The 20,324-nt window shown below is 38.2% G+C and overlaps 1 protein-coding gene across 1 annotated transcript in view; it reads left to right on the forward strand.

The window, feature by feature from the left end:
- Nucleotides 1-20,324, forward strand: part of SCAMP1 (secretory carrier membrane protein 1) — a 35,270-nt gene that overhangs the window by 10,894 nt on the left and 4,052 nt on the right. The window contains exons 2-8 of the mRNA XM_051788114.1: nucleotides 1,848-1,925; nucleotides 6,358-6,456; nucleotides 6,727-6,838; nucleotides 12,795-12,923; nucleotides 15,716-15,875; nucleotides 17,566-17,667; nucleotides 19,356-19,473. Of these exons, the coding sequence (XP_051644074.1) occupies nucleotides 1,848-1,925; nucleotides 6,358-6,456; nucleotides 6,727-6,838; nucleotides 12,795-12,923; nucleotides 15,716-15,875; nucleotides 17,566-17,667; nucleotides 19,356-19,473 (798 nt within the window). The remainder of the gene's footprint in view (nucleotides 1-1,847; nucleotides 1,926-6,357; nucleotides 6,457-6,726; nucleotides 6,839-12,794; nucleotides 12,924-15,715; nucleotides 15,876-17,565; nucleotides 17,668-19,355; nucleotides 19,474-20,324) is intronic.

Below are 20,324 nucleotides of genomic sequence, written 5' to 3' on the forward strand. Positions count from 1 at the left end.
TGAACAACCCCAATTCTCTCAACCTTTCCTATGAGGTACTCTGTCTCTCTAATCAAATTGGTGTTGTTCTTCTGGACTTGATCCCGCAGGCTCATGTTCTTCCTGTTCTGGGGACCCCAGAGCTGGATGCAGTGCTCCAGGTGGGGTCTCACCAGAGCAGAGTAGAGGGGTGGAATCCCCTCCCTTGACCTGCTGCCCACACTGCTTTTGATGCAGCCCAGGATACAATTGGCTTTCTGGGCTGTGAGTGCACATTGCTGGGTCATGTCCAGCCTCTCATCCACCAGCACCCCCAAGTCCTTCTCGGCAGGGCTGCTCTCCACCCGTTCATCCCCCAGCTTGGATTGATACCAAGACTGCTCTGACCCAGGTGCAGCTCCTTGCACTTGGTCTTACTAAACCTCCTAAGATTTCCATGATCCCTCTCCCAGAGCTTGTCCAGGTCCCAGTGGATGGCATCCTGTCCTTCGGGTGTGTCAGCTGCACCACTCAGCTTGGTGCATCCTCAAATTTGCTGAGGGTGCATTTGATCCCTCTATGTCGTTCATGAGGATATTAAATAACACTGGTCCCCGTAGGGACCCCTGAGGGACACCACTTGTCACTGATGCCCGTTGGGACTCTGAGCCATTGGCCACTACCCTCTGGATGTGACCAACCACTTTCTTATCCATCTAACAGTCCACTCATCAAATCCATCTCTCCAATTTAGAGAGAAGGATGTTGTGGGGGACTGTGTCAAAGGCTTTACAGAAGTCCAGACAAATGACATCTTCCCTTGTCTCCTGATGTCGTCATTCCATCCTAGAAGGCCACCAGGTTGGTCAGGCAGGACTTGCCCTTGGTGAAGCTGTGCTGGCTGTCTCATATCACCTCCCTGTCCTTCATGTGCCCTAGCACAGCTTCCAGGAGGATCTGTTGCATGATCTTCCCAGGCACAGAGGTAAGGCTGACAGGGTGGTAGTTTCCAGGGTCCTCCTTTCTACCCTTTTTAAAGATGGGTATGATGTTTCTCTTTTTCCAGTCACCTGGGACTTCCCCTGGCTGCCATGACATTTCAAATATCATGGAGAGTGGCTTGGCAACTACAATTCCCTCAGGGATGCATCTCATTGGGTCCTGTAGGCTTACATACCTTCTGGTTCCTTAGGTGGTCATGAACCTGATCTTCTATTAACAGTGGGAAGGACTTTGTTCTCCCACTCAAGGGTGTGGGAAGAGAGGTCGCCATTAAAGACTGAGTCAAAAAAGCCTAACTGTCTCTAGCACTGAGAAATGAAATAATTTTCTCAAGATATATCTCAAGCAGTCTTTCTTACTGTATAGTTAATTGAGGGGAAAAAAAATGTACTTCTTTTCTAAATTTTGATAGTTCAGGTAGAAACTGAACCAGAAGTGCTTTTAGCATTATGAGACCCTGTTCCCTCAGGTTCATTTTTATTAAATGGTTTTTCTCTTCCTGAAGGTGTGCTTCTGGGTAGAGACATCCAAGAATTAGAGAAAGCTCTTTTCTTCTGGTGTGTTTTTTGAATGTGTAGTTGTGGAGTCCAGTGATCAGCATAGCAGGATAGAGTTTTCTTGTGTTCTCTCATGAGAGCTCTTCTCCATTTAAATCAACAAATGACAACAAATGAACTTTTTTTTTTACTGTGTAATCAAGGTTTATAAGAAGCTCCTAATGAAATGATGTTATTTTGGAGACAAAGAGGTGGACATTTACAGACTTTTTAAGTGAAAAAACCCTTTTTTTACATTGAAATAAAATCTGAGTTTTTTATAATATATGTATGTTTACTTTTTTGGTTATATACATGTGCATACATTTACACAACTGTTTTCTCTCCTAGGATCCTTCTGTTACACAAGTGACAAGAAATGTTCCTCCAGGGCTAGATGAGTATAATCCATTCTCTGATTCAAGAACAGTAAGTAGTACATTAATTTCTTAATAATGCTGTTTATCTTAGATTTCTGAGGTATTGTTTCCACAGTTGGGACTGACGCTGTAATATGTGTAGTGGGCTAGCTACAGGTAGTGGAAGATGTGTTAAGAATAAATAGTCCCATTAAGTATTTGGAGGATTCAGTGGCAAGGTTGATTTAAGTGAACTTTGACCTGTTAAGGAAGAGTGGCTCCCTGAGAAGGGATCAAAATAGAATTGAGTTTTTTCCCTCTTTAGTAAGATTTCTGATAGTCTGTCCTTATGTTTTTCTGCATTTCACTGGCTTTAAAGCTTGTGAGTGTGGCACACTTCCCTAATGTCTTTATTTTGATTTCTATTTCACTTAATGCAGGTGCTGCTTGGAATCAGAAAAACATTGTATTTAAGTAACAGTCCACAAGCTGTGGTGCAGCAGTAAAAAAAAAGTTTACATTAAAGATACACTGTAGTTTTTTGCCTCTAATTTATATAGTTCCAATATACCTTGCACTGCTTTTATCCATTGCAGGGGGAAATACAAGGGATGAGATAACAGCATTTTTGAGTGGCTGTTGTTGACAGTGAAGATATTTTGCAATATTAGCAAAATTTAGGGCTGTTTACTGTCTGTCAATATAATTTATAAACAGTCAAATACTGTATGTTTAAAATATAGTCTTATTTCTTGTGGCAAATCTGGTAGTGCTGTTGGGGAATGTTCATATTTGAGTATTTGCAATGTCATGGATACAGAGACAGAATTCACTCTTAAGAGAGAAGCAGCTATATATTAATTGATATAAAACAGCAATTTAACAAAAATTAAAATAATTTTTAAAAATATAAAAAAAATAATAAATGCAACAGTGGTTTAACAAGATTCGATGGCAAGGTACATTTGATTACTGCCTAGAGGATACAAAACTGTCAGAAAGGCCCTCTCATTGAGGGTCATGAGTTTCAGAAGGGACCTCATTACATCCTGAACTCCTTCCTGAGGGGAGCTTAGGTGTGTATGAATCCAGACTTAGTCAATGGTTTATGTCTGAAGGATTATATGTGCACAGTAAATCCTTCTATCACTTAACTAAGATGTCAAAGTTTAGCATCACTTACTGAGAATATGTTGTTGCAAGGAGTCTCTCAGCTCCGAGGAGTAACCTTGAGAGGTGTCCCTACCCAAGGGGAGATCCTGGTGTGCTGCCCACTGCTGTGAGGGAGAGCTCAAGGGGCCCTGGGCTGTCCACTATTTATGGAGTAAGATGATTGACTTGTAGTCATATTTGCATACCCATTACAGGAGTTAGTTTATTCCAAACTTCATGGCCAGATGGATCCATTACAACTGTCACTGGCTATAACCCCTTGAGCAGAGTTATGGGAAATGGTGGGGGCAGGGAGAGCACGCCATCACAGCGGTGAAACAGTAAGGTTTCATACAGTGTTAAAATGCTATGCTGGGAGAAGTTTCATTTTGGATATGCCTAGGATCAGCTGTTTAAAGCAGAATATTTACAACCAGCAACAATATTAAGTAAGTCTCCAAATTTTTTTCCTCCTAGCTCACAATATCAGGAATTATGCTGGATTTAGTTTTCGGAAGCTTGAGGAGTTTCAAAATTGCTTTGTAATGACCATTTATTATAAAGAAAGTAGATGTTGTTTAAAAAAATATAATCTTGAGCTACTCTGACTTTTTATATTACTTATGCACTTATTTTAATGTGCAGCTCTCTGGAAAAAGGGGAACAGAAGTGCTTTTTCAGTGGTTTTGTCTCCACCTCTAACAGTCACCATGGAAATTACATTCTGTCTTTTGTCATTATCTGAAATCAACAAGGAACAGATGAGATAAGACAGTTAGTATTTCTGCTTCATCATTTAATGAAACTCTGTTAAAGTTTTGCTGCTTCTCAGTTTTTAACTCCTTTGAGCACTCTGTGTGTATAGGTATGCCATATATACCTATACACAATAATGCATATAGCAATCAATTTCAAATTGCTGCATTAAAAAATTGGAAAAAATCATTAGTGGATTTTTTTTTTCCTCCCCAGGAGATATATTTCAGTGGAATTTTTTCCCAGTTAATTCCTGGGTAGCTCCCCACCTTCTGTCTTGCATCTGAACAGTGATGAGTCTGTAGGAAACCGAATTGACCATCCACACCTGACTTCTTCTTGCCTTTCTGTACTACTTCTGATTCACTTATAAGCTCTTTGTGTACTTTGTGCATGAATTCCATCAAGTGATATGAAATAAATCATAAGTGATACTACACATTCATGAATAGTGTGGACATACTTACTGTAGCTCAGAAATAGCTTCTTTAGATGTACCATAAAAAGAGACTTATCATGCTGGCTTTTTGCTGCTTTGTCAAGTGTGCTACTGGGGAAGGACAGCCTTTGGAAATGTGGAAGCGGTCTTCAAAGAAAGCTTAGGAGTTTAAACTTCACCAAAGTGTGAAACCATAACACAAGCTCAAAGCTCTGAGTTAAAATTTGGACAACTTGGGAAACTTTCTTTCCTGGAATCAGGAAGCTTATGCCATCCTTTAAGATTTTAAGAATACTAATAGAAAATAATGATCTAAGAAAAAGCTAAATTAATTGTTTCTTTGCAGGGTAAGTGTCTTAAACTTGATTTCTCAATAGAACAGACTTGTGAGAAGTGACAGCTTGGTGGAAATACGTAGTGAGCTGACTGTTAAGAAAAACTAAGATGGAAAATGGCTAAAGCGTGAACTGGAATTTATGTCAATGGACTTTATACCAGAGGAAGAAACAGGGGCAGCTTGTTTCTATACTATAGAAAAAAGGTTTTAAAAATATTCAAGAAATTAAGAAGTCAGGAGGTACAAGTTCTTTGCTGGGCAGTTAGGAGCAGGGGAGTAAAGTCTACTAATAATAAATGTTATTTTTTGTTGGTTGGTTGGAGTTTTTGTTTGTTCGGGATTTATTTTGTTGGTTTTTTTTAGCAGACCCATACACAGACAGAGGCTTTAATCTTCAAGCAGACATGAAAGTTGTCTTGACTGCTGTTTCATTCCTGTGTTAAATAATGGACTGTAGCACACAGATCTAACAAAATGAGACTCAGGGCAGCCGTTTGCTTGCACTGCAGTGCTTGAAATGCAGTATTCTCCTTCATGTTATTACATAGATACAGTTCTATGGTGTTTTAGGGGCTGAGGGCTGAAGGAAGACCATTATCCTGTCTATTTCTGAGAAATGAGATTGCTCTGATATCTCAATATTTGACGTATAAGATGAAAAGATAATTTTGAAATGCTGGAATCAAATGCTGTTGCTGCGATGTGCTGCAATATCACACACAGAGGTGAAGTTCACTCAGGTATCATATTTCCTCCTCAGTGTATTGCATCTGTATATTTTAAAAGAAGGTAAGAAAAGATGCAATAATGTGATTCAAGTCATAGCTTGCCAAGTTAATGATATTGTTTGATTCCTGCTGTCTTTTGAGGTACTTTTGTGTTGAAAACTTGACAGTCCTCACTGTATCTTTGTTCTTGATTTCAGTCTTATTAGGAACAAGTGGTTCTCTGTCTCACAAGATGACAGAACAGGGAAGTCTTTCAAGTTGCAAGCTCTGCACAAAGAATTGTAGTTTACCCCTAAGCCTATTTAAGAATAAAATTCATCGTAGTAACGCTATACTGATCTGCTTTGGTCACGTTCAGTTGATAACGTCAGTCTAGGCAACTTCAGTCTTTTTCATTTGTTTGATAGCTGCAGGCTAATATTGTGCGTGATAAAAAAATGTGGAGAAAATCAGAGAAAATGGCAAATGGCAATAAGGAGGGGAGAAATTAAAACAAAAAATCAAAAACTGAGCCACTGAAAACTCCTTATAAGCTGTTTTCTTATAGATGGTAACCAAGTGAGTGAATTGCCAGCCAGGTACTACGGTACATGCTGGTGAAATAGTCAAACAATAGATTATGGATTTTGAACTGAAAATTTAATGTGGTACATTGCTTCTCTAGTTAGCCAGGTGATACAAGCCTTTGTTAAGTAGAAGGCTCTGGAAGACATTATTAATAAATGGCATTGTTTTTCAGAATTTGAATAGATCACTGTTAAATGCTGCAATTCTCTGAAACAGAAACTCCATATTCATATTCATATCTGAACAAAATTAAAATTCTCTTTACTTTTGACTGATTTATAAAATTCCATGAGTATTTATCAGAAGTAGTGCAATGTGAAACGAAGTAAGCAGAACACTGCACCACAGAGTACAGTTAACATCTTATTCCTGAAGGTTTTAAATATTGCAGGCAGCATATCAGATTTTCAGTTTATCAGTAATACTTCCTTTAAAAAAACTTGATTGTTTCTTACAGGTTTAATGAAGAGAAATTTATTAGAAAAGGGGACTGTTTTCCAATAATTGTCTTTTGTTTCCTTAGCCTCCTCCAGGAAATGTGAAAATGCCTAATGTACCCAGTACCCAGCCAGCAATAATGAAACCAACAGAAGAACCACCTGCCTACACGCAAATTGCTAAGGTTTGTCTGCAACTTGTAGGCACTTTTTTAGGTTCTTTTTAGTTATAATTATTTAAATACACTTCTGGAATTATGTCTTTTATAAATAAGCACTGCTTTCCTAATTAAAGTTAATACTGCTTTTAAGTAATTGGTTACTATGTGAATTTGTGCAATATTGGGTCAGTCTTCAGCCATAACTGGAGATGCTTAATTGTAGCAAACAGGCTTGGAATATTTATGTTGTGTTCATACTTTTTAACAGTATCTAATGATGCTTGCTTTGTTCAGGAGCATGCCTTGGCCCAGGCAGAACTGCTAAAGCGTCAGGAAGAACTGGAAAGAAAAGCAGCTGAACTAGATCGCAGAGAAAGGGAAATGCAGAGTCTCAGTCAGCAAGGGGGTATGCATGAATAATATACTTTTAAGTATCAGAAATTTCACTTCTTCTTAGAAACTGTATTAATTTGACAGTGACGTTGTGAAGCAAATCAAAGAGGGATTTTTGTAATGTCTTCAGGAAAAGAAAGTTCATCTCCCTTGAGACACTGCATGTAGTGAATAAAAACTAGTTTGTCCTTTGCAGATTTTCCCTGAAAAACTTTTAAATGTGGCCTCTGTTACATGTTATTATTTGCTATCAGCTATTTTTGTTCTAGATTAGTATCTGAGTAATGTTATTGAATAGAAATGGAGCATTTTGAGATGAAGTGAAAGTAACTTCCTAAGTAACATCTCTTTAACTTTTCATCTGTCATTTATAGCTATAGGAGAACTTTTCTGTTTTGAAATTTTTTTTTTGCTGTATTACAAACATAATACACTATACAAATAGCAGAAAGATCTATTCCATTATTAATCTTTTATTAATTTTTATGGCACTTTGGAATCCATAGTTAAAATCAGTATCTCATTTTGCCACAAAACTCTGTGCTGTGCGAAACCATCAGTTTTTGTATAGCAATTTCACAAGTGAGAAGATTTACATCCTCTTAACTGGAGATAATTTGCTACAAGTAGATCTATGGGAATATTCCTTTTCAAAAGGAAGAACTTCAGACTGGAGTTCAAAAAACCCCAAAACCCAACAAAATAAAACACTGTCTGCAAGGTTGACTTCACTTGGTCTTTTCAGTTGTATCTGCAATTCTGTTTTATTTTCATATGTACTGGTCTTTTTTTACAATTCTGATTTGTGTAATTTCTTAGTAATTTAAGTTGTTGGGGAATTTTATAGAATATTTTCAGTTGGAAGGTACCTACAATGAATCACAGAATCAGAACTGTGTGGGGTTGGAAGGGACCTCTGGAGATCATTTTGTCCAATCTCCCTGCCAAGGCAGAGTCCCGTAGAACAGGTTACATGGGAATGCATTGTGATGGGTTTTGAATGTTTCCAGTGAGGGAGACTCTATGGCCTCCCTGGGCAGCCTGTTCCAGTGCTCTGCCAACCTCAATGTAAAGAATTTCTCTCTTGTGTTGAGATGAAACTTCTCGTGTTTTAGTTTATGGCCATTGCTCCTTGTCCTGTCATGGGGCACCACTGAAAAGGGTCTGGCACCATCCTCTTGGCACCCGCCCTTGAGATATTTATATGCACTGATGAGATCCCCCCTCAGTCTTCTCTTCTCTGGATAAACAGCCTAGCTCCCACAGTTTCTTTTTATAAGAGGGATGCTCCAGACCCCTTATCATCTTTGTGGCCCTTCACTGTACCATCCTTGTAGCTGCACCCTCCAATAGCTCCTTGTCTTTCTTGTACTGAGGACCCCAGAACTGGACACAGCACTACAGGTGTGGCCTCATAGGGCCAAGTAGAGGGGTCAAATCACCTCCCTCCACCTGCTGACCACGCTCTTCCAATGCACCCCAGGATACCATTGGCCCTTCCTGGCCACAAGGGCTCACTGCTGGTTCATGATCAACTTGTCATCCACCAAGACTCCCAGGTCCTTCTCTGCAGAGCTGCTCTCTAATAGGTCAGCCCCCAACCTGACCTGGTATTTGGGGTTATTTCTCCCCAGGTGCAGGATCCTGTATTTGCCCTTGTTTAACTTCATTGGGTTTCTCTGCACCCAACTCTCCAGGCTTCCAAGGTCCCTCTGAATGGCAGCACAGCCTTCTGGTGTATCAGCCACTCCCCCCAGTTTTGTATTATCAGTGAAGTTGCTGAGGGTGCACTTGATCCCTTTGTCCAGGTCATTGATACAAAGTTGAATAAGACCCAGTCTTGATCCCTGGGGAACACCATTGACTGCAGGTCCCCAATTGGATTCCACTTGGCTGATTGTGACCCTCTGAGCTCTGCCATTCAGCCAGTTCGTGATCCACCTCCCTGTCCATTCATCTCATGCGCACTTCTTGAGGTTACCTTTGACGATGTTGTGGGATACAATGTCAACAGCCTTGCTGAAGTCGAGGTACACATTATTGCACTGCTCTCCCCTCATCAACCCATCCCGCCATGCCATCACAGAAGGCTATCAGATTGGTCAAGCATGATTTCCCTTTGGTGAATCCATGCTGACTACTCCTTATGACCTTTTCTTCTGCATGCTTGGTGTTAACCTCCAGAATGGTCTGTTCCATCACCTTCCCAGGGATGGAGGTGAGGCTGATTGACTGGTAGTTTCCTGGGTCCTCCTTATTCCCATCCCAATCTTCATTGGCTTTCCTCCAGTCATCAGGGACCTCTCCTGTTCTCCATGACTTTTCAAAGATGATGGAGAGTGGCTTAGCTACAGCATCTGCCAGCTCCCTCAGCACCTGTGGGTGCATCCCATCAGGATATGTGGAGGGTGTGAAGTCTTGTGTAGCCAGTCTCTAACCCCACCCTCTGTGACCAACTGGAGATCTTGGGGTCAAGATCTGGGGGGTTAAGGGTTCCTTTTTCTGTCCTTCTCTTAATTCTGAGGTATCGACTCCTGAGGGCCGACCTCAGCACTAAGGACTGAGGCAAAGAAGGCATTCAATAAGTTCACCTTATCTCTGTGTCTTCTGTCATCAGGACACCCATCTGATTCAGCAGTGACTCCATATTTTTCCTGATTTTCCTTTTGCTGCTGATGTACTTGTAGAAGCGCTTCTTGTTGTCCTTGATATTGTTTGACAGACTCAATTCCAAGTGGACCTTGGCCTTCCTTGTTGCATTCCTGCATACCCTAATGATGTTCCTATAGTGTTCTCACATGACCTGTTCCTTTTTTCACATCCCATAAATTTCTTTCTTGTGTTTGAGATTTATGAGGAGCTCCCTGCTCATCTATGCAGGTCTCCTGCCCTCTTTGCCTGATTTCTTGTCATGAGAATACACTAGTCTTGCACTTGGAGGAAGTGATGCTTGAATATTGACCAGTCTCTTGGACTCCTCTTCTAGAACCGTATCCTGTGGGATTCCTTTAAGTAGGAAGATACAGAAGGCAGCTCTCTGGAAGTTTAGAGTTCTAGTCCTGCTTACTGCTTTGCTTCCACCATACAGGATCCTGAGTTCCACCATCTCGTGGTCCCTGCAGCCAAGGCTGCTCCCCACATTCACATCTTCAACCAGTCCCTCCTATTTGTTAGTACGAGGTCCAGCAGCACACCTTCCCTTGTTGGCTCTTCCACCAGTTGCATCAAAAAATTGTTATCAATGACTTACTGAAGCTTTCTGGACTGAGTGTGCCAAGCCGTGTTGTCCCTCCAACAAATACGAGGGTGACTGAAGTTCCCCTGGAGAACCAGGGCTTGTGACTGCAAGGCTGTTTCCAGCTGCCCATAGAAAGCCTCATTAACCTCCTCCTGATCAGGTGGCTTATAGTAAACACCCCCGACAGTGTCAACCGTATCAGCCTGTCCCTTAATTATCACCCATAAACTCCCAACTTGTTTGACTGTCCCTGGATAGAGCTCAGTACATTCCAGTTGCTCTCTGACACAAAGAGCAACTCCACCACCTTGCCTCTCTGACCTGTCCTTTCTAAAAAGTACACAGCCATCCATGACAACATTCCAGTCATGCAAGCTATTCCACCATGTCTCCATATTTGCAAGGAGATCATGGCCCTATGACCGCACGTAGATTTACAGGTCTTGTTTATTCCCCATGCTGCGCGTTTGTGTACAGGCATTTTGGGGAGGTAATCAATGATTAAAGCACAATCCATTGTCATAAAAGCCAAAATCTTCTGGATGGCACCAACCTCAAAGCCAAATGTTGATCTGCACTAGCCTGTGTTTCTGGCTGTCCCCATTTCTCTAACTGGTGGGATAGATGAGAAGCACTGATGTTTTTCACCTACCTTGCCAGGGCTTTATAGTCTCCCTTGATCCTGCCCATTTTTGGTGTCATTTGTACCCTCGTGAAAAAGTACCAGTGGGCAATAGCCTGTGCTCTTGACAAGCTTCGGTACTCTCTCAGCACCATCACAGATTGTAGCCCCCTGTGGGCAGCACAGCTCCTGCAGCTGTATGGCAGGCTGGCAGATGGGTGCCTCGATGCCCCTTAACAGAGAGTTGCCCACTACAATAACTTGTCATTTCTTTGTATGGTAACCACATGTGCAGGTTCTCCGTTTTGGCCTTTAAAACATCATGCCTATTTTTAATCTGAATGTTGGAGGGTGGAGGTTGAATTGGAGCCCTACTTTTGTGTGTCACCAGGGTCCAACATGTGTCACACTCAGTGGTATCCATTGTAAATGTATGGTTCTGGACCATGTATCTATCTCTGTTTCAGCCCCTCTAATACTGTGTAGCATATTGCAGTTTGTCCGCCTGCTGCAACAGGCCATCAACCTTTGCACACTTGTTCAGGTACCAGCCTTTCCTCCAGGAGAAGTATCTGGGCATTCATTGCAAGCTACCACCTGTACTGATGTCTCCTTCCTTACCAGTTCTGTCTGGGTGGATGCATCAGACTTCTCAGGGGCTGTCTCAGTAGACACACTCATTTTGTTTCTGAGACAAGTGCCCACCATTATGGCAGAGACCTACAGCACTTAGCACTTACCTGAGGTGTGAACCTACCTGCAGATTGCAGCACCCTCCCTGCTTACCCTACTTATGCAAACTGCTGCACCACATTCGGTTCCTATGTTCCAATTCACTCATGCTCCACTAGAGCCATTTAAATCTCCCACGGTTCTCCTGGCAATGGGCCCCTCTGTACCTGATTGGCTTGTGAGAACTACCAGTTCCTGATGCTGTCCTGCTGCTCAGGTGTCCATGAGCTTGGGAACCCCCCTCTACAGCTCGATCTAACACTCAGCCCTGAACTCACCTTGGTCACCTCTGCTGCTGCCCCACTGACTGACAGTGATCCTCTGATCTGCACACTCATTTGAACTCCTTTGAACATACTGTAGAGTTGTCTTGATAGGAGGACAGGGTCTTTTGTAAACCTCTAGCTGTTTGCATTCAATTGCCTTAAGATGCTGGCTACGTATCTAGGACACTGTTGTCATGTGTTGTCATATTGACTACAGTGAAAGATCTTCAAGCTGGTAGGCCACCTCAGCTCAATGCCTTCAGTCTTCTCTGCTCGGGTCCTGAGCAGCATTGCATTTGAGCATGTGCTGCTTCCTATTTCAGCTATTTCATTTGGGCATGTATCTCTTGAATCCAGAGGTTGAAATGCTATGGTAAAGGTTTGCTGCAGCAATTGTCTCAGTTGAATCTCTTAGTCTGTGCTTGGTATGACTTGTATTCAACAGAGGCTGTGATTAGATAATAGTACAGGAAATCCATGTGTCTGATACCCACACAACTGTACCAAAATACATTGATGCTGTAGGGGATATTCTTGTAAGAAAAAGGTAATTACAGACCATTTCAGTAACTGTCTTTCTTGAGATTTTCTGCCTTTTAGGTAAGTTCTGACTGTAAACTATATTGGAAACTAGATCAAATTATTAGAGATAGTCTGGTGTTAAAAATACCACAATTCTGAAAATGAAGAATGCTTTTCAGTCCCCTGTCTTTGTATTCAACAAAGTATGTGAGTATGATGGGACTTAAGGAAAATATTAATATAAAAGTCAAGGAACTCTGAGAAATTGTTTTTCTGCTCATATCTGAGTTTTTTTGTGAAGAATTCTCTTTTCTTACTACTTTATAGGAATTGTCAGATGCTTGCTCAGTCGTTTATGTAGATAAACTTTCCTTGACCTGTCTATACTTAATTGTATTTTATTTCTGTAGTTTTAATTTCAGTATCTTGTAAGGATTGCTTTTAAAACTCAGGGGTTTTGGTAGCTCAAGTTGTCCATCCACTTAAAAAACTCATGCATAAAACAGTTTGAACAAGTTCAAATGTATATCTCTTTCTAGTATAACTATATTATAAACACCATTTTTTTTCTTTATTTTCTGTTTTGCAGGTAGAAAAAATAACTGGCCACCTCTTCCTGAGAATTTTCCAGTAGGTCCTTGTTTTTACCAGGATTTTTCAGTAGACATTCCTGTAGAATTCCAGAAGACAGTAAAGATTATGTACTATTTGTGGATGTGTAAGTATTTTCTTTTAAAGAAAAAAACTAAATGCCTGTTCACACTTGGTGATACATACTACTTTGGCTTTTTTAACATCTGTAATGAAAAATTACTTTAAATCTAGAAACCAAATGTTGAAACAAAATCTTATGGTTTGCTACGGTTTAAAAGTATTGAATTATTTCATAAAAACTTCCACAGAAAAAAAGGAGGATTATCCTAAGGCAGTTTTGTTCTAGTTTATTGCAATTTTCTAATTTGAGTTTCTCTGTTGTTGTAAATTGAGCTTTGACCATTTATTAACTTAGAAATAATTTCACTGTTTTTAAAATCAGCTTATATATTAAGAACTATAACTCACAATTAGTGTAATAGACTTTTGAGTTTAAGAAGTGTAATATCCATTTAATCTAATACACATAGTTTTATATAGTTTAATACAGTTTTTAATCTATAGCAGAGGCTTAGTATCATGTTAGACTATTTTAAGAAATAGTGTCAATTAGCTGAAGAATCAGTCCATGTTAAAACTCTCTTTGTACCCAAAGAATGCTCTACACCATCTTTGTAGGATTAATTTTGCTCTCGTTCTGATGCTGTGTTTTGACTAGAGAAATGTTGGATTAAACAAATGTACAGATCCACTCTTGTTTCTTCTGCCTTGTCCAGTGTGACGAAAGCCTAATAAATACTCTGAGACTGAGGAAATTGCAAAGATTTAGGTACTTTGATGCCCTTAATGTATTTTTAACATTTTAAGGAAATGGGAATTTCAGACATTTTCTGTATTTTTTCATAGCTTCAGACATAGTTAGCAAATCTCCATAATTTTACATGTTGCTCTAGTAATCTTATTGCTGTGATTGAGCCCCGTAATTGAAATACCTAAAATGAGCAGATGGCATTGAATCAAGTCTATTCCATTTCATCATAATCCACAGCTTTCTGTGGGAATGACCCATTGTTGGGTCATTAATCTTCAAATAAGCAACTGTAGAATGTATGACTAGTCACTCTCATAAAGCTGACAGGTAATTAAGATTTATATGAAATCTAAGATGAAATACTCAGAATTTTAGGATGGTTACTAATTCTGGCCATTTGGAGGACTGAATTCTGAAAGTGTGTATGTTTCAAACAGGAAGTGAAGTTGGGCAGGGAGAATTGGAATATTAATACTCGTTTTAGTTTTCCTTCTTATGGCAACAAATAAAGGAAGCAACAATGTTATATTATTTCAAAATATATGGGAGCTGTGCTTTTATACTGGTGTGACAGCTCATCTTCTAGGTAGCCTGAGGTTTCAACCAGAACTCCACCAGAATTTGAACGTTTCTAGTAATCTAGGGTGTCTCCCTCTTTTCCAGTGTTGACTAGAAAAAGAGAGAATACACCTTTCTTATATTTGTCAAAAGGCAAGAACTGGGTTTGTATCCTTTGTTGTGCTTTATGAGGCACACACACACAAATTCTGAAATGAGTTGCTTTTCTGACCTTTTGGGGCAGTGCTATGATATGTAGGTGCATTAATTGCCTTTCATTTAAAAGCACCTGATTCTGGTGCATTTTCTTACAGGAAAATGTGATTTGTCTGAGGGAAGTGTTTTGAGTTTTATCAGCTGTTCGTGCAATGATCTGTGCATTTTGCTTTTAAGATTTTTTTTTCCCACTGAGTTGATTTAGAGCTTATTTAAGTACTGGTTAAGGCAGCAGCAAAGAGGAGTATTATTTTCAGAATCGTTAGTATCTTGCCAGTTCTTCTGTTGACCTTACCTTACAGTGGAATGACTAAAGTGTTTCTCTGAACTTAAATAAAAAAAAAAAATCATTGCTGTCAGGACCAGCTTGAGCACACACAATGATAAATACCCTACTTTATTCTCGTCCACAAGGACAGAAACTGTCCTCTGAGATAGCAAAATTGCTCCTGAACCACGGGTTATTGCTGAACAAAAAAGAAAAATTCATGTTCATCTTTTAACTTTGGCAGAAGTAACTAACTTCTCTCTGCCAGATAGCATGAAGGTAGTAGTTGTAATGTTTCTTAATATTGCTATATCTTATTCTGAGAAGTAAACTTACTTGAAATAAAATGTGAAGTCGTAATCCAAATGCATTTTCTTTAGCTGGAATTGAATAGTTAACCTGTAACAAGGTCTGCCAATGAGAAAATGATAGTATTGAGCACCAAAAAGGCAGATGGTCTGCCTTAGACCAGTGTTCTAAGAAATAGTTGAATATGTAAAATGCGTTAAAGCATTAGAACAACTTCTTGCAAATCTTGTTTTACTGAGGAACATTTTTAGAAAATGGTTTTTTTGTTTGTTTTAACATATGGAAGACAAAGAGGTTTTCATTGAAAGATTTTTTTGGAAATTTTTCTTTTCAAATTAGAATGCTTATTTTGTGATGCAGTTAATGTCATTTATAAGCTTTGTCTCAAAAAATATTCATTAGTCTATTAAATATTTGTATTCAATTGTTACTGTAGAAAAATACCAATTATTGCAGCTGTAGAAACCTCCTTTTTCATCATTTCATGTTCAAAAATGTCAGAATTTTTGCTTTATACATCATAGTACTTGAATTTTCATGTTCAGTACTTTCACTTGTGAAGAGAAGGTTTACCTGAAAGTTAGAAAACTATATAAAAATTTGTTTATTGTTGAGAGCATTGAGAGGGTATTGCTTATTTTCCACATGCTGATGTTTTGTTTAAAATGCTCAAATTGGATATTAATTTAATAATTGTAATAATTTATTGTATAAACATAACCTAATCAAGACTATTTTGCTTTTGTTTCTACAGTCCATACAGTGACACTGTTTCTTAATATCTTTGGATGTTTGGCCTGGTTTTACGTTGATGCTACACGAGGGGTTGATTTTGGATTGAGTATTCTCTGGTTCTTGCTTTTTACCCCTTGTTCTTTTGTCTGCTGGTACAGACCACTTTATGGAGCTTTCAGGTAACAACTTCAGCTTGACTTGGGATATTTAAAAGCTTATCAAAATGCATTAACATTTCAGAATTTGCTTAATTATCATTATGATAATCCTTTAATATGCTTTCATTAGAAACAAGTAGTATGTTTGCCATTGATTCAGTTGTTGAATTTGAAATATACATGGCAATAGCTAGTAATGTCATGGAATAACCTTTAAAGTACTTACAGCTTCTACCATTGACAAAATATTTGCAGGAAATATGTAATTTTGTTGAAGTTAGTAAGGACTGATAACAGTTGTAAAGAAAATTCTCATTAAATCTCTTGTCCCTTCACAGCAAGAATTTGAGTAGGTTAATAGTCAAGAGTGTCTTAAATTTTTGGCTTCCTGAATGAACTTCATAAACAGCTACACTTAAAATTTTAAGTGATAGACACCTACAGTATCTGTAATTGAAGTAGCCTGAGATTCTTAAGATTGAATAGAACAGGTAGATAATAAACAAACTAGTATTTTTCCTATCTTGTAGCAATCTTTGCAGGCTTCACAAGTGTAAGGTGTGTGACAGGTTTGTGTTTAAGAGTAGAATGATGTGTTTCATGCAAAATTGAATTTTTTTGGTGAAGATCAGGATGCAGAGATTCCAGATCCTGTACTCTTATAGGATTTCTTGGGAACTTTTTTTTTTTAACATTGAAGTGATTCAGGATATTCTGAGTTAAAATGCCCTTATTCTTGTAGAGAAAGATTGATGGTCAGATACTGCAATTAAGTGTAACACTTAGACTAAATGAGATGTTTATTTTTGCTAACCAGGGGGATATTGGTGTGCCCACAAATCTTGGAGGAATCATATAGGTTACCTTGCATCTGCTCTGTAGTAAATCCCAAACTTTCCTTAGTGAATATTGGTTGGCTGGAAAAGGAAAACTACTACTCGTATATTCAACTTTCAGTCAGTTGCTTAGCTGAAAACGAAATAGTTATTGAACTGAACTGATTGAATAGAAATTAGCAAACTCTCTTCTGCAGGAAGAGCTATTAAAGGCAAAATCTGATACTGTGAGTTAACTAAGTGATTTCTGCTTTCTTAAGGACTCCAGTAGCAAGCATATCATATGATAATTAGTTTTGATAGCAATAAATGGAGTCTTTGTTGAGATTTTGCCTGTACACTTATATGTGTCCGGGTTTTTTTTTTACCTTCAGTCTTTGTCAAGCTGACATTTTAGTAATTTAAACAGCAAACCTATTTTGTATATATTACTTCAAAGTAAAAGCTGCTTCACTATTCTGGTGTGTACTATGTTTCAGTAAATCCATATGAGATTTTATTTTCTTTTACAAGTAAAATATTTTATTCCCATCTTGCCCCCACTGTAAATTTCAGTCTAAAAGTGGACCAGAATTCTGTTTTTCATGCAGACTTACATGTTTAGTCAAAGAGACCCTGCTGTGTGCTGAACAGAACTGTTCTCACCTTTCATAGAGGTGCAGGTGGCAAAAATACTATATTAAAGAAGAAAGAGCAGCTCTTGTAAATAAACACTCTACAAAGCCACAGAATTGCTCATTTCAAGTCACTGTTGATAAATGAAAGGACTTTTCCTCTAGTTAATACAGAAGAAAGTTAGATTGGTACTATAGAATTTGCAAAAAATTATAATTAATATTCTGGCTGCTTTAATCTTTTCCCCCCGCCTCTTTCAGGAGTGACAGTTCATTCAGGTTCTTTGTGTTCTTCTTTGTATATATCTGTCAGTTTGCTGTACACATACTTCAAGCTGCAGGATTTCAAAGATGGGGAAACTGGTAAGTATTCAGTTTGCTATAGTGCTGTACTGTCTGTAAGACAGACATTCATATTTGACTACAGTTGTATGTTTTAGAAGAAACATACAACATACAACATACATAAGAACATTGTGTTCACTGTTACATTTAACATTCAAAGGAAAGCATTTTTGGAGTGCTCTTAACTAGGAGAAGTGGGTGAAATTAATCCCAACAGTCTTAAGTACTGAACTATTCTTTTATACATTACCTCCTCTGTTTTGGTGGTATGAGGAGTTGTTACTCATTCTCTACTTAAGATAAAGGAAAGTGAAAAAAAATTTGTATATTTGCATATTATTTTGTATTCATTAGTTATTTTAATTATATTAATATACTACTTAGTGATGAAATTTGTGGCTAAAATTCAAAGAATGAATCAACAATGTATTTGGGTAAATATAGTGGTATATCTTTGATATTTGAAAAGTGCATTTGTCTGAGTCATCTCCATATTCTGTAAAAAGTTGATTTTACGTGAATCTTGTATGTATTTTATCTTTTATTTGAGCCTGTGACATCTGATATTTACATTTTACAAGGAAAAGCTGTAGGGAATCAATCACTGTCTTTGAAAAAAAGGAATTAACTGAAAGCATGGTTGTAGTAGCCAGCTGGTAACATGGAGACCTGTGACTGGCAGTACTGTAGTTGGAAAATGACACTTCTCTGTATCAGTACTTTTTGCTGTGAACCTCCAGACATATGTAAGGCAGACAGAACAGCATTGGGTTTAGAACTGTTGTGTAAGGAAAGATCCTGTTTTATTATTTTTGCTCTGGAATCTTCTATTTTGCTTTTTCATCCAAACCTGTGTGCTTTTAAGCATGCTTGGGGAAGGGGTATGGAAAGTAGACAGATCATCAGAAAATGATAAGTACAGTTTGGATTTTGGAGGTTTTTGGTAGATTCCAGTGGCACATAGAGGATATCAAAGCAATTTGAAACAGGTAGAGGAAACTTTTAAGATTGGGAGAATTCACTACATTTTTTTGCTTTTTTTAATGTGGAAGAATCCATCTTAACATAGGGTTTTTTGGTCTTGAGGCAACTTGCTTTTTTACTTTTCAAGTCTGATACTGTTGGTGTCTGTTAGTGTTTCAATTCTGAAGAATGGGGAAATGTTTGAAGTAGATTCTGAGATAGCAGTCTTGTCTATTAGTTCAACTGATGCTATCTGCTTAAAAAATTATCATATTAACCTCAGTTGAGAAAGCATCACTGTGTAGATACAGTTAAATTGAGTCTTCCCACATAGAAGCTGTGTATGTGTGACATCTTTCTGTTTTACATTTATAGAAGTTAGAAGCTATGTTTTTAGGGATATTTTCTCTTCTTTGAATTCATGTAGTCTTAATCTAAAATGACAGTATGACAAAAAATCTGAAGAAGTTGATGAGCAACTCTAATTTCATCACAATTCTGCTCAAGGATAATAATCTTTACTACAATTTTTCATATAGTTTCACTGCATTCTTTGGGAAAAAATGGAAACTAAACTATAAAAGCATGTTATAGAACCAAATATGCTTATGTAAAATTCCCATGACTTTTTCTTCAAAAATATTCAAAGCTGATGAGAGTTTTTAAGTTTTCTTTGATGTGGATACCTTTGGTTGAATGATTCATTGCTGTGCTAGTAAAGTGTGTCCTTTCTCTTTCTTCAGTGGGTGGATTTCATCTCTAACTGGACTTAATAAGAGTATTCCTGTTGGCATTATGATGATAATCATAGCTGCACTTTTCACAGCATCTGCTGTTATCTCATTAGTTATGTTTAAAAAGGTGAGTTACATATTATTTCTATATTTGATCTGGATTTTGCTTTCTATCTTGAGAGAGGCACTCTTTCACAAAGAAGTGGGGATTAAATTACATTCTTGGAGGCAAGCCTTACCTATTAACAAGTGTATAATTTTACTGTTGTGGACCTACAAAGTGGACGTATGTCCTGCAAACTGAAATGGGGAAGGATAGCTCTGAATAAGAGAAATTGTGAAGGGGTTGGTGAATGCACTGGACACTGTGATTGTAGCTGTAGTTGCCAGGCTGTAATTTTGAAATCTGTGGTGATTAATCAGGCACAGGGAAGTGTGATTCAAGTGACTGCTAAGTTTCAGCTCTTATCAAAATCATTCCTATTAAAATCAATAAAAGAGGGGTCCCAGCACCTCAGAAAAGGATTTTTATTTCTCCACTTCATTATTTTATCATTTTATTGCCATTTAATGATTCCAGAGCATGAAAGTTCAAAGAAAGGTTCTTGTTTCTCATGGTTACTTTTGGTGAATTTCCATCCAAAAGATGTAAGTTTAGATACTGATGTGCTAGTAAATTTTTTATGTCATTGAGATGAAATGTAACCAAGAATTCTGCTGATGATGTACTGGCAATTCGAATAATTCAACCTCAGAATTAGACTTAAAGATTTTCACATATACAAACTCTTCTAGGCTGTTTACAGTAAACTAGAAATTTTAGGTATTGCCTGGAGATGTCCTTTCATGTTTTCTGTATAAATATCAGTGGAGAAAGAAACAAGCAAGAAAAATGTATGGTGGAATATTTTTTTACACTTTTGTTATTGTATGCATCTAGATTCTTTCCAAAAACCTGCATACTCCTATGTGACCTGG

The sequence above is a fragment of the Manacus candei genome, unplaced genomic scaffold (genome assembly GCF_025592945.1).
Source record: "Manacus candei isolate 608988 ecotype Guabito, Panama unplaced genomic scaffold, ASM2559294v1 h1tg000024l, whole genome shotgun sequence".
Taxonomy (NCBI): Eukaryota; Metazoa; Chordata; class Aves; order Passeriformes; family Pipridae; genus Manacus; species Manacus candei.